This window comes from Fopius arisanus, unplaced genomic scaffold, assembly GCF_000806365.1.
Source record: "Fopius arisanus strain USDA-PBARC FA_bdor unplaced genomic scaffold, ASM80636v1 scaffold00401, whole genome shotgun sequence".
Lineage (NCBI taxonomy): Eukaryota > Metazoa > Arthropoda > Insecta > Hymenoptera > Braconidae > Fopius > Fopius arisanus.
Window position 1 is genome coordinate 10090 of NW_011888140.1, and position 12909 is coordinate 22998.

General features: G+C 40.4%; 2 protein-coding genes across 2 annotated transcripts in view; both read right to left on the reverse strand.

The window, feature by feature from the left end:
* Positions 1-4203, reverse strand: part of LOC105272907 (UPF0193 protein EVG1 homolog) — a 13693-nt gene extending 9490 nt beyond the window's left edge. Inside the window, exon 1 of the mRNA XM_011315140.1 lies at positions 4018-4203. The gene's annotated coding sequence lies outside the window, so the exon portion shown is untranslated. The remainder of the gene's footprint in view (positions 1-4017) is intronic.
* A 5591-nt stretch (positions 4204-9794) lies between these two features.
* On the reverse strand, positions 9795-10835 carry LOC105272908 (uncharacterized). Its single transcript, XM_011315141.1, has one exon. It carries the CDS (start codon positions 10833-10835, stop codon positions 9795-9797), a length of 1041 nt encoding a protein of 346 aa, XP_011313443.1.
* Positions 10836-12909: the final 2074 nt, after the last annotated feature.

Consider the following 12909-nt stretch of genomic DNA (forward strand, 5'->3'; position numbering starts at 1 on the left):
ATTCAAGCCCCCTGGATTTGACCCTGGGATTACAAGAATTCAATGCTTATGAAGCGGGTCTGTTAATCTTCGTTAATTTTACAGAAACGAGTGATGAAGATTTTAGCACAAGGGACCCATGAATGGGAGAAGACAGTGAAAGCAATTTTGCAGGGATTAATAAAAAAGGCTGTGCAACAACATTACAGTGGTTTGGGTCGTAAGGTACACGGGGTTGGGAAGAGAAATTTTAGCGCTACTATATCTTTTCTTTGCATGAAAGGTGTGTTGACTAAATTTCGCTTTTGATATCTTGCACGTTACATTTGTCTATTTATTTCGATTTCAAATTTATCCTTCAAATTTATATGAATGTCTTTTCTAAACGACTGAATTTTTAGCTCTCAAATTTAAGACTAATTTTCCATTGCAGACGTAATTGAGCAAATGTACGAAGGAAAGTCTGAGAAATTGAGAATCCAATCGGCAACAAGTTCATTTTTGGCACTCTGGCGAGATCGTGAAGGAGGAGGTGCTGAGCGCCGAAGAGCTACACGAAACGATACTTTATAAAATACTTTATATTCTATGCTTTATATCTAGGATGTAAGTTCTACCAGTACCAAATTTATAGCTATCCTATAAAATATTATCTTAGAAATGTACTGCTGTTAATTGATCCTCAGTCCTTTCATAATAAAAACAATAATTTGTTAGAAACAAATTCGAACTAAACTTAAGGTTCATGTACAAGGCTGATACCCAAATTTAACCCACCGGTCTAAATCGAGGATCAACCAAGATTGGTCCAAGTCTGGCAACCACGCTCGATCGAACCCTCCCAGTCAGGCTTGGCCCAAGCTTGGCGTTCGAGCTTGGATTAAGCTTGACGTACGAGATTGAACCGAGTTCGGTGGCCAAGCTTGAATTAGCGTTACAAATCGAGGACTTATCAAACTAGATCCAAGCTTGGCGTCCAGGTTCGAACCGAGCTAGATTAGTCTTGGTCCAAGCTTGGACCAGGGTTGGACCAATGGCAAATCCCCACCTGGGCTAATATTTTTTTGCGGACAACAATTGCCAGTGTCGATGTGTAGTATGTCCGTTTGTTCATAGGAGAATATGAAGCTTGTATATTTTTCGATAGTTGAACCGCAAAGTGGTCATTTCCGTGACAGATATCACCAAAATGACCATCAGTTCTCAATGAGTATTTCGATAGATTACCGACAAAAACCAGAAAATATTAAATAATAGTCGACTGGATACCCTGCACGAAGATTCGGATTTCATGAACAATGTTATTAAGATTTTGCAATTTCCATCTGAATCTCGGATTATCAGATGACATCATTATTTCTTTCATGAGATTGGCATTCGTCAAGTGGCGTGTTCAAGTGTCCTATATTCAATTTTCCATACCAAACTACCCGACTGGTATTTTTTTGTCAATCGAACGATCAAGTGGCCACTTCGATGATACTGGTCAACAAAATGACCATTTTTCGTTCATGTATATATCAACAGTTTATTGAAAATGAGTAAATTCCGAGTCATTGTCGAATTGCCTCCCCCCCGCAATGTTCGGATTACATGAATAATATTTTTGGTCATTTTTAATTGCAGTATATGTTTTGAATAATCTCAACCCCACATTTTTTGCGGATATCAATTGCCGTTGTCGATGTGTAGCATGTGCGGTTGTTCATAGGAAAATATGCAGCTTGTAAATTTTTCGATAGTTGAAAGGCAAAGCGGTCAAAGTACGATCCGGTCATTATAGTGACCGTCATTGAAATAACTATTTTCATTTCAATCGGTTATTTTGATAACGTCACCTTACTCACCGTTTAGTATTGTCTGGTCACTTTGGCGACAGCTTCGGTCCGGCATAAATATATCTCAAAAACATTTCGGTGACAGTCATCAAAGTAACCACTCGTACCGAAAATAACCATGACTATAATGAGTGTCATCGAAATGAGCATTTGCCATTCAATCGGTTATTTCGATGACGTCACCATACTGACCGTCCAATATTTTCTGATCATTTTGGTGACAGGTCCGATCCGGCTATATGTATATCTCGAAAACATTTTGATGACAGTCATCAAACTTCTCGATCCATATGAAGGCATTTCGGTGACGGTCATCAAAGTGACCAGGTGTAGCCGAAATGACCATTATATCATAAAAATCGTCATCAAAGTGACCTTTATATTTATATATATATATATATTCCAAAGATAACACCTCATACGTAGACGATCTGACGCGCATAGCGCGCCATATACGCTAGTATTATAAAAGAGAAACAAAAAGAAAGAAAAGAACTAATTAGAAGTAATAATTAGTTAATCAAATATCTATATATATAAAAAGCGCACAAAGCGTGTTTATATATATTGTAACATATTATTTGATTTCGACCGTTCGATGGTCATTTTGATGTCCAGACGAGGAGTCACCGTGAACAAGAGTCGAAACTATGAAGTTTTGGTATCGAGTCATTGTCATCGCTTACCGATGAACAATTGCATCGAGGGACTTCGGAGGACAACGAGGGATTATATTCATGGATTTTTGGTGGTTCCAACAATTTTGAAAAAGGAACATAATTTGAAGGATGTCCTGTTCGCGCGCTGAGTCTTGGCGACTAGTAAGGACGATAGATGGCGCCATCGCATGGACCAGAAATTTGGAGGAGTTCGGTTGGAAGCTTTGGGAATTCCGAGCGAGAGAATTGTTGATGGATTTAACGAACTTGGAATGCAATGAATTAATTCAGCCAATGTATGTTTGTCATTGCTGAATTAATATTGTAATAAATGAAATATGCTGTTTTACCGATACCCGAGTGAAATATTATTTGGGTAAAATATTAATGAGTGTCACCAAACTTTGATAGAGGGCCAATCAATAAATCGATTATCGCCCATTGTTAGCCATTCTAATGATTGGTAACGGTATCTTAGACGATGCTGGACTTGGCGTCGTTCTATTGAATCACTCATCGTTTGGACATCACTTAAGGCAGTCATATTATTTGTGAAATCTAGTTCGGTATATCGAGGAGGAAAGAAAATTGATTTTGGAGAAGTCCCACTAATCGTTCAAGGCCGGTTTCTTTTATTGGAAAGCTCTAACGGCCGGATAATTGGAAAATTGGAATTATAGCATCATTAACGATGCTTGAGTAATTTGTTTTCAATTTAGAGGTGACTTACAAGGTCAACGGATATTACAGGAATTTAGTAACTCAAAGTAATTTTAGTTTATCGTTTTTTCATTTTGGGAATTATTACCACTTGTTTGCATTAACTTTGGGAAAATTGATTGAATTCCTTTATCTCAGATTTTCTTTTACTCATGTTATTGACTTCATCATCTCTTTGATATAATATTGTATCATTGATTCAAGAATTGGATATTGTGATTTAATTTAATGAATAATTTTTATAATTCCTTACAAATATTTAATCTTGTATCTTGACTTTGTTTTATTAGTTTGATGTTTAGGGATTAGTGATTAGGGATTTTAAATTATATCGAGTCTTTCGACTTTAAAATCTGTAGATTAAAAATTATAGAAAATTTATCAAAAATTATTAATTGGTTTATGGATGTTATCGTCTCAATCGAATTGAGGGACGAATAAATAGTCTTATTAAATGAGTCTGGTAATATTTTTTTTTCATTTTAGAAAAACCCAATCATTTCAGAGTTGTCTTTTGAAGCAGGATTACTGAACCCAGCCGCCTCCGCGGTTGATACTGAGTTGCCAGTTACTGTTCCTGTTGTTATTTGATATGAATGGTTTTTGTGCATTTTTAAGAGAAAATGTACTGGGACCTGACTTAAATTTAATTAGTTCGATTGCAGAGGGCTTCGTATTTCTTTTCCTTTCCACGAGGAAGCGAAATACGTCACAATATATATATAAATATATATTCATATTAACTAAAAAAAAACAAAAGAAACAGAAGAGAGACTAAAGATTAAATTGAAAAATCAAATCAAATAAATTGGGATACTTACAATGCCAAATTCCAACCAAACAAAAAACACTAGCTTCTAAAATTGTTTTTAGTCTCAACACTTTAAAATCACAAATCACAAAATTTGTCACTCAAAAAGTCACGAACACAGAATAGAATAGTGAATATTTATAAATAATATAAAACCACAACCGAACAACGCGACAGTCAAAGGAAGTTTGAAATTCCTGAATTTGCAACTTCAAACATTCCAAGCCGCCTTGTAACTGCCATAAAGTATAAAGGCAGATCGGCTAAAGCCGCGCGGGCCGAGCGCCGCAATCAGGCTGTAGTACCTAGCGCCGACCGGTAAATGGCGGAAGAAGGAAGGGGATGTCACACGGGTGGTAAAACAGAACCACCCCAGCCTAAATTTTCCACAATTCATAAATATTAACGACCCAGAACCGCAGAACGCAATCACTCTCCCGTTAGGGGGTGTGATAACCATAAATTCTTTGAAAATTCAAGCCACTTTCAACATTTAAAAAAAATTTCCGACGCATTAGATTTCGAAATTGTTTTTCGACATTTCCGACATCACTCTGAATGACTCGGGCTACTTGAAAACCGAGAAAATACAATGGAAAAGTAGAACATTAATCAGCGAAAATTCGAGCGTGTTGCAAAATATCACACCTCGAATTTTCGCCATCAACCAGTCCCACTGAATCAGCTAACGCCCCAAATTCAAACTAAAAAATCGAATTATCAACAATTAATCTCCAGCCGCGGAAAAATCGTAGAACCCTACGGTTCTCTTTCTTTGGAGATTTAAAATTCAAGTCATATCAATCTTTTAAATCCGACTAGCGCCACGGCACCGATAAAACAGTATCTTTTTGAATTACGGCAGTTAGCTAAATCATCTTCCCCATAACATCGATATTTCTCGTTAAATTGATCGTCTCCTGAGATCCGTAGATTTGTAACATTCAAGAATTTTCTTCTTTGTCACATTTAAAATCATCGAGAGCTTCCGCGGCTGCAAGGGCTCTTTTTGAAATAAGTTTAAAGTGTGACTTCTCTTTTCTTTCCGAATCTGAAACGCAGATTTTGGAAATTCCGTCGGTTTTAAAAATAATAAAACCGGTCGTGTGTGTTACTACTTAGTGAGGCCGAAAAACATTGAAGCCCACTGTATTCTTCATCAAATTCCGACGCCCAGAGGACGAAGAACAGCACGTCTGGTTAAGTAAAAATTGTAACCAAACGAGAAACAACTGTAAGTAACTTTAAATACTATTTTGTAAATTTCATTTTCATCATTTGAACTTTGAATTATAGAGAATCAAAAAAAAGATGACTCAGAATTGTCAACAATCACATTTTATAAACAGGAATATTGATCTTAAGTTGTACAAAAATCGGCATAAATAAACATTCTGAATAGACATGGAAAATCTGGTTTAAAAAGTAAGAAGTACCCTTCTTTTCCAGAAATTTTAGGTAATTCTTTCAGAAATAAAAGGAATATAAAGACTATTCGCACCTACGAGGAAAAACTTCGATCAAATATTCGGGAACGAGTCCATGAGCAACACTCCGACTCAAATTATTTTTATCATCGTTAATTCGGAGGCATTATTATTTTTAACAATAAATAACGTGGTTTCCCGACCACTAATCCCGGACATAACAGCATAAAAATCACTAGTTCACTATCACGTATGATGGCCATCAATGGCAATTGTTTAATGATGATGCTCCAATTGTCGGGATTACGGAGATGCATTTAAACTCTATCTTAACCAACGGCCAGTCTAACCTGCCGGATTTAAACGGAAATATATCTTGAAAAATATCTCATTTTTCTTGAATAAGAGTTTGTTACGGATGTTTATCCACTTGAAATCCGTGGATTATAATTATGTTAAGATGAACAATTGATTTTATAAAGCATGTATCATTTTTCTACTTTTTCGGAAAAAATTTATCTTACTTTTCTGTAATTATGTAAAGTGGCCACAAGTTCCGCCGGTTTAAAGTCTCTGACTTTTCTAAGTTTTCGATGCTCGATTTTTTCTTTTTCCAGACGATTTTCATTTCTTTGATTAAAGTAATTTTTTTTTTACAAATGTAATTTTCGGTTCCCTCAGCATGTTTTGACGTGTTACTTCTAGAACTTCGTTCAAAAGACTACTGGTTACAATTAAATATTACTTTTATATTATTATTTCGTGTCGTCTTGTCTTCAATCTTTAGTTCAATTTAACGGACTTCTCATCCTTAAATTTTACCACTCAGTTTTTACAGTTTTAGAGTTCCATTTTCAATTTTTTTTTCTCTCTTCGTATGTCAATGCGGTTTACCTCAAAATCAGAATAAAATCCCGCAGTATACCTATAGAATTAAAGCTTTCAAAGTCTGGTATTATGACCACAAGTGGCGCGGAGACTAGTTTTCGTTTCTCTTTGTACTCCAGTAAGCGAAATGTGCATTGATTTTTTGGAAGTGTACCAAGTTATAGGAAAAATTTCAAGATGAATACATTTCCGTTTTTAAAAATAGATTTAATTGCAATAAAAACATTAATATGTATATTTGACAATGGCATATTCACAAATGAGAATTTGTTTCTTATTGCTAAATATTTTTCATAAAATTGGAATATTTTTTGGTGTGTTTTTTTTTCAATTATCTTCAAAATCCACAGAGATCCGCAATTTTTGGGCTAAACCTTTTTTGTAGCCCTGATTTAGACCTACAATAAAGGTTTGTTTAAAGTAGAGAGAACAAATGCCCCCCAACTCAACAAGTGATCGATGAATTTCGGACACTTCCGGAGTTCATCGGATCGTTTGCCCGAGGATCAGCAACCAACTTGGGAGCGGGGAGCGCCCCCCCCCCCTCCACCCCTAAATTTATTCGTACAGTCAACGTCTTAGAATACGCATCTCAACTTTTCTGTGACAATTTAACGGCTAACAACCCTCAACGTTTTCCCGCGAGCGTACTTAACCGACGCGCAACTTATTTCTCGCATAATCAACAATAATTTAATGTTTAACACCGTTATTTCAACGTGAACTTACACCCAATCAACGTTAACTCACCAATTCTTGTATATATTTTGTATATTTGAGACAAGCGACAATTAAACGCCTAGTGTTTTATATCTCGGGTTTAACCGATCTTTTCTCCTCATCCCGATACACCGTTTCCAATTTTCCGACGCCCGACCACCCAAAAATCAACGTCCCTCATTAAACATTGGTCCTTCGAGCCGGATTGGTGCGCGAAAAAACCGTGAAAAATTATGAATGTGTCGTGCAAATGCAACGGCCAACGAAAGGGACCTCAAACCCTGTCATAAACTCAATGGCCTTCTCGAAACATCAGTAACCTTCAACGGACACCTAACGCGCGAACAATTGATATTTATTGACCTCGCGCTGTTTTTTTAACTTCCTGTTCTATAGGAAGTTATTGTAATGACCCCGAAAATAAATATGGAAATTTTCAACATATCTTCACGTTTCAAGGCCTCCGGAGTAATCCTGGACCATTTTCGAGAGGATGTGTGTGTGTGTGTGTGCGTGCGTATGTCACTGGCGATGTATGTGGCCGAAATTTATCGTCAACGATTTCTCAAAAATGGATCATGCGATCGAAGTCAAATTGATACCATCGAAGCGTTTTCACGCCATTTGGTGCTGATTAGATTATAGAAGGAATTGTTCAAGCCGTTTTCCAGTTTTTCCAGAAAAACTGCGAAAACGGAAATTTCATCAACGATTTCTTGTCCGAAATTTATCGTCAACGATTTCTCAAAAATGGATGATGTGATTGAAGTCAAACTGATACCATCGAAGCGTTTCCACGCCATTTGGTGCTGATTAGATTATAGATGGAATTGCTCCAGCCATTTTCCAGTTTTTCCAGAAAAACTGCGAAAAAGGAAATTTCATCAACGATTTCTTGTCCGAAATTTATCGTCAACGATTTCTCAAAAATGGATGATGCGATCGAAGTGAAACTGATACCATCGAAGCGTTTCCATGCCATTTGGTGCTGATTAGATTATAGATGGAATTGCTCCAGCCGTTTTCCAGTTTTTCCAGAAACAAATTTGAGAGAAAAAATTTCTTCAGCGATTTCTCGTGCATGAAAGATGCGTTCGAGATTTAATATAGTGTAATCGAAGCGTCATGACGACATTCAGCACTGATCAAATTATGGATAGAATCGCTCTAGTGTTGTTCTCCAGTTTTTCCAGAAAATCAGGGAAATATAATTTTCCTAACATTTTCTCGCGAAGGGATGATGCGATCGAGATCCAATGGAACGCAATCGAAGTCTCCTAATGCGATTGCGCGCTAATTATGTTGTACACGAAATAGCTCCATTCATTCTCCAAAAAAGCGTTATGGATTTTGAGGGGTATAAAAATTATTATAAGACAGGAGAATCATTATAGAACAGGAAGTTATTGGTTCGACCCGTTAAACGGTTTACACCCGCATGAATGCATTCGCCAGCAAGCCACCCACAACTACGCACCCCACTTCGGGAGCGAGCGAAGCGAGCGACCAACAACGCGACTACTAGTTTTCAATTATCTTTAAAATCCGCAGAGATACGCCGTTTTTGTATTGAACCTTGTTTAATGAAGGACGTTGATTTTTGGATGGTCGGGCGTCGGAAAATTACAAAAGGTGTGTCGGGATGAGGAGAAAAGATCGGTTAAACCCGAGATATAGAACAGTAGGCGTTTAATTGTCACTTATCTCAAATATACAAAATATATACAAGAATTGTTCAGTTAACGTTGATTGGGTCTAAGTTCACGTTGAAATAACGGTGTTAAACTTTAAATTATAGTTGATTATGCGAGAAATAAGTTGCGTGTCAGTTAAGTACGCTCGCGGGAAAACGTTGAGGGTTGTTAGCCGTTAAATTGTCACAGAAAAGTTGAAATGCGTATTCTAAGACGTTGACTGTACGAATGAATTTAGGGGGGGACACAAGTTGGTTGCTGACCCTCGGGCCAACGATCTGATGAACCCCGGAAGTGTCCGAAATTCATCGACTAATTGTCGTTGGGTTGGGGGGCGTTTTTTCATCTCTACTTTAAACATCCCGCCCGCATTCATCACTTGAGATGAATCCTCGTTGTTCAATCACTTGGGTTGTCGTCTAGCTGGTCTGCCTTGATTTCTGCTGGTTGATCTGCTGGTGGTGGATCCGTTGGCAGCAAGCAGAGTTTAGTGATCGGTCTTGTGAAGGTGAGTCGTTGAACTCGAGCATTCTGTGGCTCTGGCTCTCCCTTACGATTCGTTGAGATCTCTGCTCGTACTGTTGTTAATTCGGCCACTCTGACGAGCCCATCAGCCCCTGGCCTTACAGCAGTAACTCTTGCCAGAGGCCAATGTGCTGGAGGTTGATCATCGTCGATCATCAAGACCATGTTTCCTTCTTTGATTTTCTGTTGACGTTGATTCCATTTGTACATTGAATGATACCGTTGCACACACTCCCTGGCCCATCTGGACCAGAATTTTTGGGTTTTTTGAGTCAACAGATTCCATCGGGTGATTTTCGTTTGGCGTCGACTTGAGATGGCTCCGGGACTAGTTGAAGAGGCTCTCCGATGAGGAAGTGCCCTCGCGTTAGTGCCTGAGGGTGATCAGGGCCATCCGTCATCGGGACAATCGGCCTCTGAGCTGAGCTGAGACAGGCCTCGATTCGATTCCTCGATTCATTCCTTGATTCTCCGAGCGCTGCAGTTGATGTGCGAAGTGGTAATCGCACAATGTAACGCCCAGTTCCATCTCGTTAATGAGTGCGTCTGAAATGCTCTTCACACTCTCGTTCCTCTGGTGGGAGCTCGTTGGTTGCGTCTTTTGCAGTTGGTAGTTCCTCCTGGACCCAGAATTTCTGTAGAAGCTGCGTTAATTGTTCGTTGGAGGATCCCCTTGCCGCGGATAAGGAAACCTTCCTTGAACAATCGATGTTGCATAATGGACCGAATATGATCCATCCGAACGTTGTTAGTTGTCCAACTAATTGTTCGTCGTTGGATTTCTTGACTTCATAACCGATGATTTTCCCATAGTTGTCAGCTCCGATAATTATGTTGATGGGTCCAGGCGTTGAATAATTCTCACCTGCGAGTTGAAGCTGCTGCAGTGATCCGATGGATGCAGATGAGCAAGAAAACGTTGGCAATCGTGTCGTTAATTTTTGTAATACGTGGACGTTGATCTTAACACGATGAAATGGCGCTTTCGTCGATTGGAGAGTGATGGTCACAATCCCTCTCGTTTTGCATGCGTGCTTTCCACCAATTCCAATGAGTTCAATTGAGTGTCGGCGTTGCACTTGTAGTTGACGGTCCAAGCTTTCCGAAATAAATGTAAGCTTTGATCCTTGGTCGATGAGGATTCTCGCGATGGTGTGGTATCCGCTGTTAGAGACTGCCCTGGCTTGTGCCGTAGCCAAGAGTACTAGTCGATTGTCCGTTGATTCGTCTGACTGATCATTTTCCCTGACGTTGATTGGCTGCGTTGTTTCTCGAGGCGTTGATTTTTCGTTGATGATGATGCTTGTTGATTTGTTATGTCCTGAGGAGGGTACATGGGGGATCAGTGTTCTGAGTGATGAATGATAATCATGAATTAAATCAAACACTCGAACCTGATTCCTCCCTCGTTGACTGTGCCTCTGGAGCGTTGTTTGTTGCGTTGATGTGTCTACCCTTTCCTTGTGATCCAGCTGTAGCAGTGTGTGGCGAGGTTGCGGGCATCTGAAGCACGACTTGGTGCACTTGCACTTAGCCACTGAGTGTGTGCCGAAGCAGGTGAAACACAGGCGCATTCCGGTGATGACCTCCAGTGTACTTTTCGGCGAGAGGCGTTGAAAGTCCTGACACTTTCCTATGAAGTGCTTGGCCTTGCAATAGGCACAGCAATGAGCAGGTCTCGCTGGTTGATTGTCGTTTGGTTCGGGTGTCGACTCAGCCACATGGTATGCACGTGCTCGTTGCGTTGGTTTCCTTTGTGGCGTTGATTTTGGCCTTCATCCCCGTTGACTCTTGTTGATCGTCTGGAGTCATGCCTCTGGCGGTTGACTGCAGGAAGTTGACGAGCTCTTGCAAGGGTACAAAATTCGTTGAAGCCCCAATTTTCGCTCCCATGTGGTGCGTATGTCCACCTCCATGGAGCGTTTGAGCAGGTGGAAGACAAACTGCTCACCCAAATCTCCCTTGGCCATCGTTTGCAGGTTGAGCACTTTGTTGAACAGGTGCCCTGCGATGAGACGTGGATTCTCATAATGCCGTTGCAGCTTCTCCCACGCCTTCGCGTAATTGGCATCTGTAGCTGTGAACGATGAAATGTGCTCAGCTGGAGGTCCCTGGAGGGCTTCCTTTAGCCTCACCAGTTTTTCAGCTGGTAACATGTCTTGTTGCCTTCCCACCAGATTCTGGAACAGGTCTGAAAATTTCTTCCACTGCGAGAATTTTGCCTTGAATGTTGGCAAGTCAATGCGTTTTAGTTGGGTGTTCGTTGGGCGTTCCGTTGATGAAAATGTGATCGGAGGGCAAGTTGCGAATGATTGTCCGGGATTGTCCGGATTATCAAAATCCACCCAGGCCTCCTGACCGTTGAGCTCTTCCATGGTTGTGCCTGAGGCTGTCATGCGCATCATCTCATCGTAGATGCCGTGGAATTCCAGCTGTTTATCCTCCAGAAACTGAATTTGATTGAGTGTTGCTGGGGATAAATTCGTTCAGGTGATGATTGAGAGGCTGGGATCTCCGACAGTCTCGTTTTGATTTCGTTGAGGGCAGGTTGCGGTGGGTCTTCCACGGCATTTGCCCATTCTTCTCGTTCAGTTGGGACTGGTGGTTGATTTTCAGGAGAGTTAATGATGATTGAAGGTATATCATTGACCTGGACGTTGGGCTCGTTGAGTTGCGTTGTTGTTTGCTCTGCTGAGTCTGACATGATGGTAACTGGAGTGCTCGGTGCGTTACCGACCGTTGAGCTAGGCGCGCGCTGCGGCTCCACCTGTTGAGTGTTGTCCCGAGCGTTGGGGACTGCTGTGACGTCGTTGCGCGAGGATAGTCGAACACTCCCGAACTTTCGCACGCGCAGTCGACGAAACTTCAGACACTCGAAAAACGTAAACAAACGAAAACAAATGCGCGAGGTCAATAAATATCTATTGTTCGCGCGTCAGGTGTCCGTTGAAGGTTACTGATGTTTCGAGAAGGCCATTGAGTTTATGACAGGGTTTGAGGTCCCTTTCGTTGGCCGTTGCATTTGCACGACACATTCATAATTTTTCACGGTTTTTTCGCGCACCAATCCGGCTCGAAGGACTAATGTTTAATGAGGGACGTTGATTTTTGGGTGGTCGGGCGTCGGAAAATTGGAAACGGTGTATCGGGATGAGGAGAAAAGATCGGTTAAACCCGAGATATAAAACACTAGGCGTTTAATTGTCGCTTGTCTCAAATATACAAAATATATACAAGAATTGGTGAGTTAACGGTGATTGGGTGTAAGTTCACGTTGAAATAACGGTGTTAAACATTAAATTATTGTTGATTATGCGAGAAATAAGTTGCGCGTCGGTTAAGTACGCTCGCGGGAAAACGTTGAGGGTTGTTAGCCGTTAAATTGTCACAGAAAAGTTGAGATGCGTATTCTAAGACGTTGACTGTACGAATAAATTTAGGGGTGGAGGGGGGGGGGGCGCTCCCCGCTCCCAAGTTGGTTGCTGATCCTCGGGCAAACGATCCGATGAACTCCGGAAGTGTCCGAAATTCATCGATCACTTGTTGAGTTGGGGGGCATTTGTTCTCTCTACTTTAAACAAACCTTTATTGTAGGTCTAAATCAGGGCTACAAAAAAGGTTTAGCCCAAAAATGGCGGATCTCTGTGG

What these genes read in the sequence shown, in the direction of transcription:
- LOC105272908 (XM_011315141.1), bottom strand. Translation starts at nt 10,835, where the DNA reads ATGCGCCTGTGTTTCACCTGCTTCGGCACACACTCAGTGGCTAAGTGC.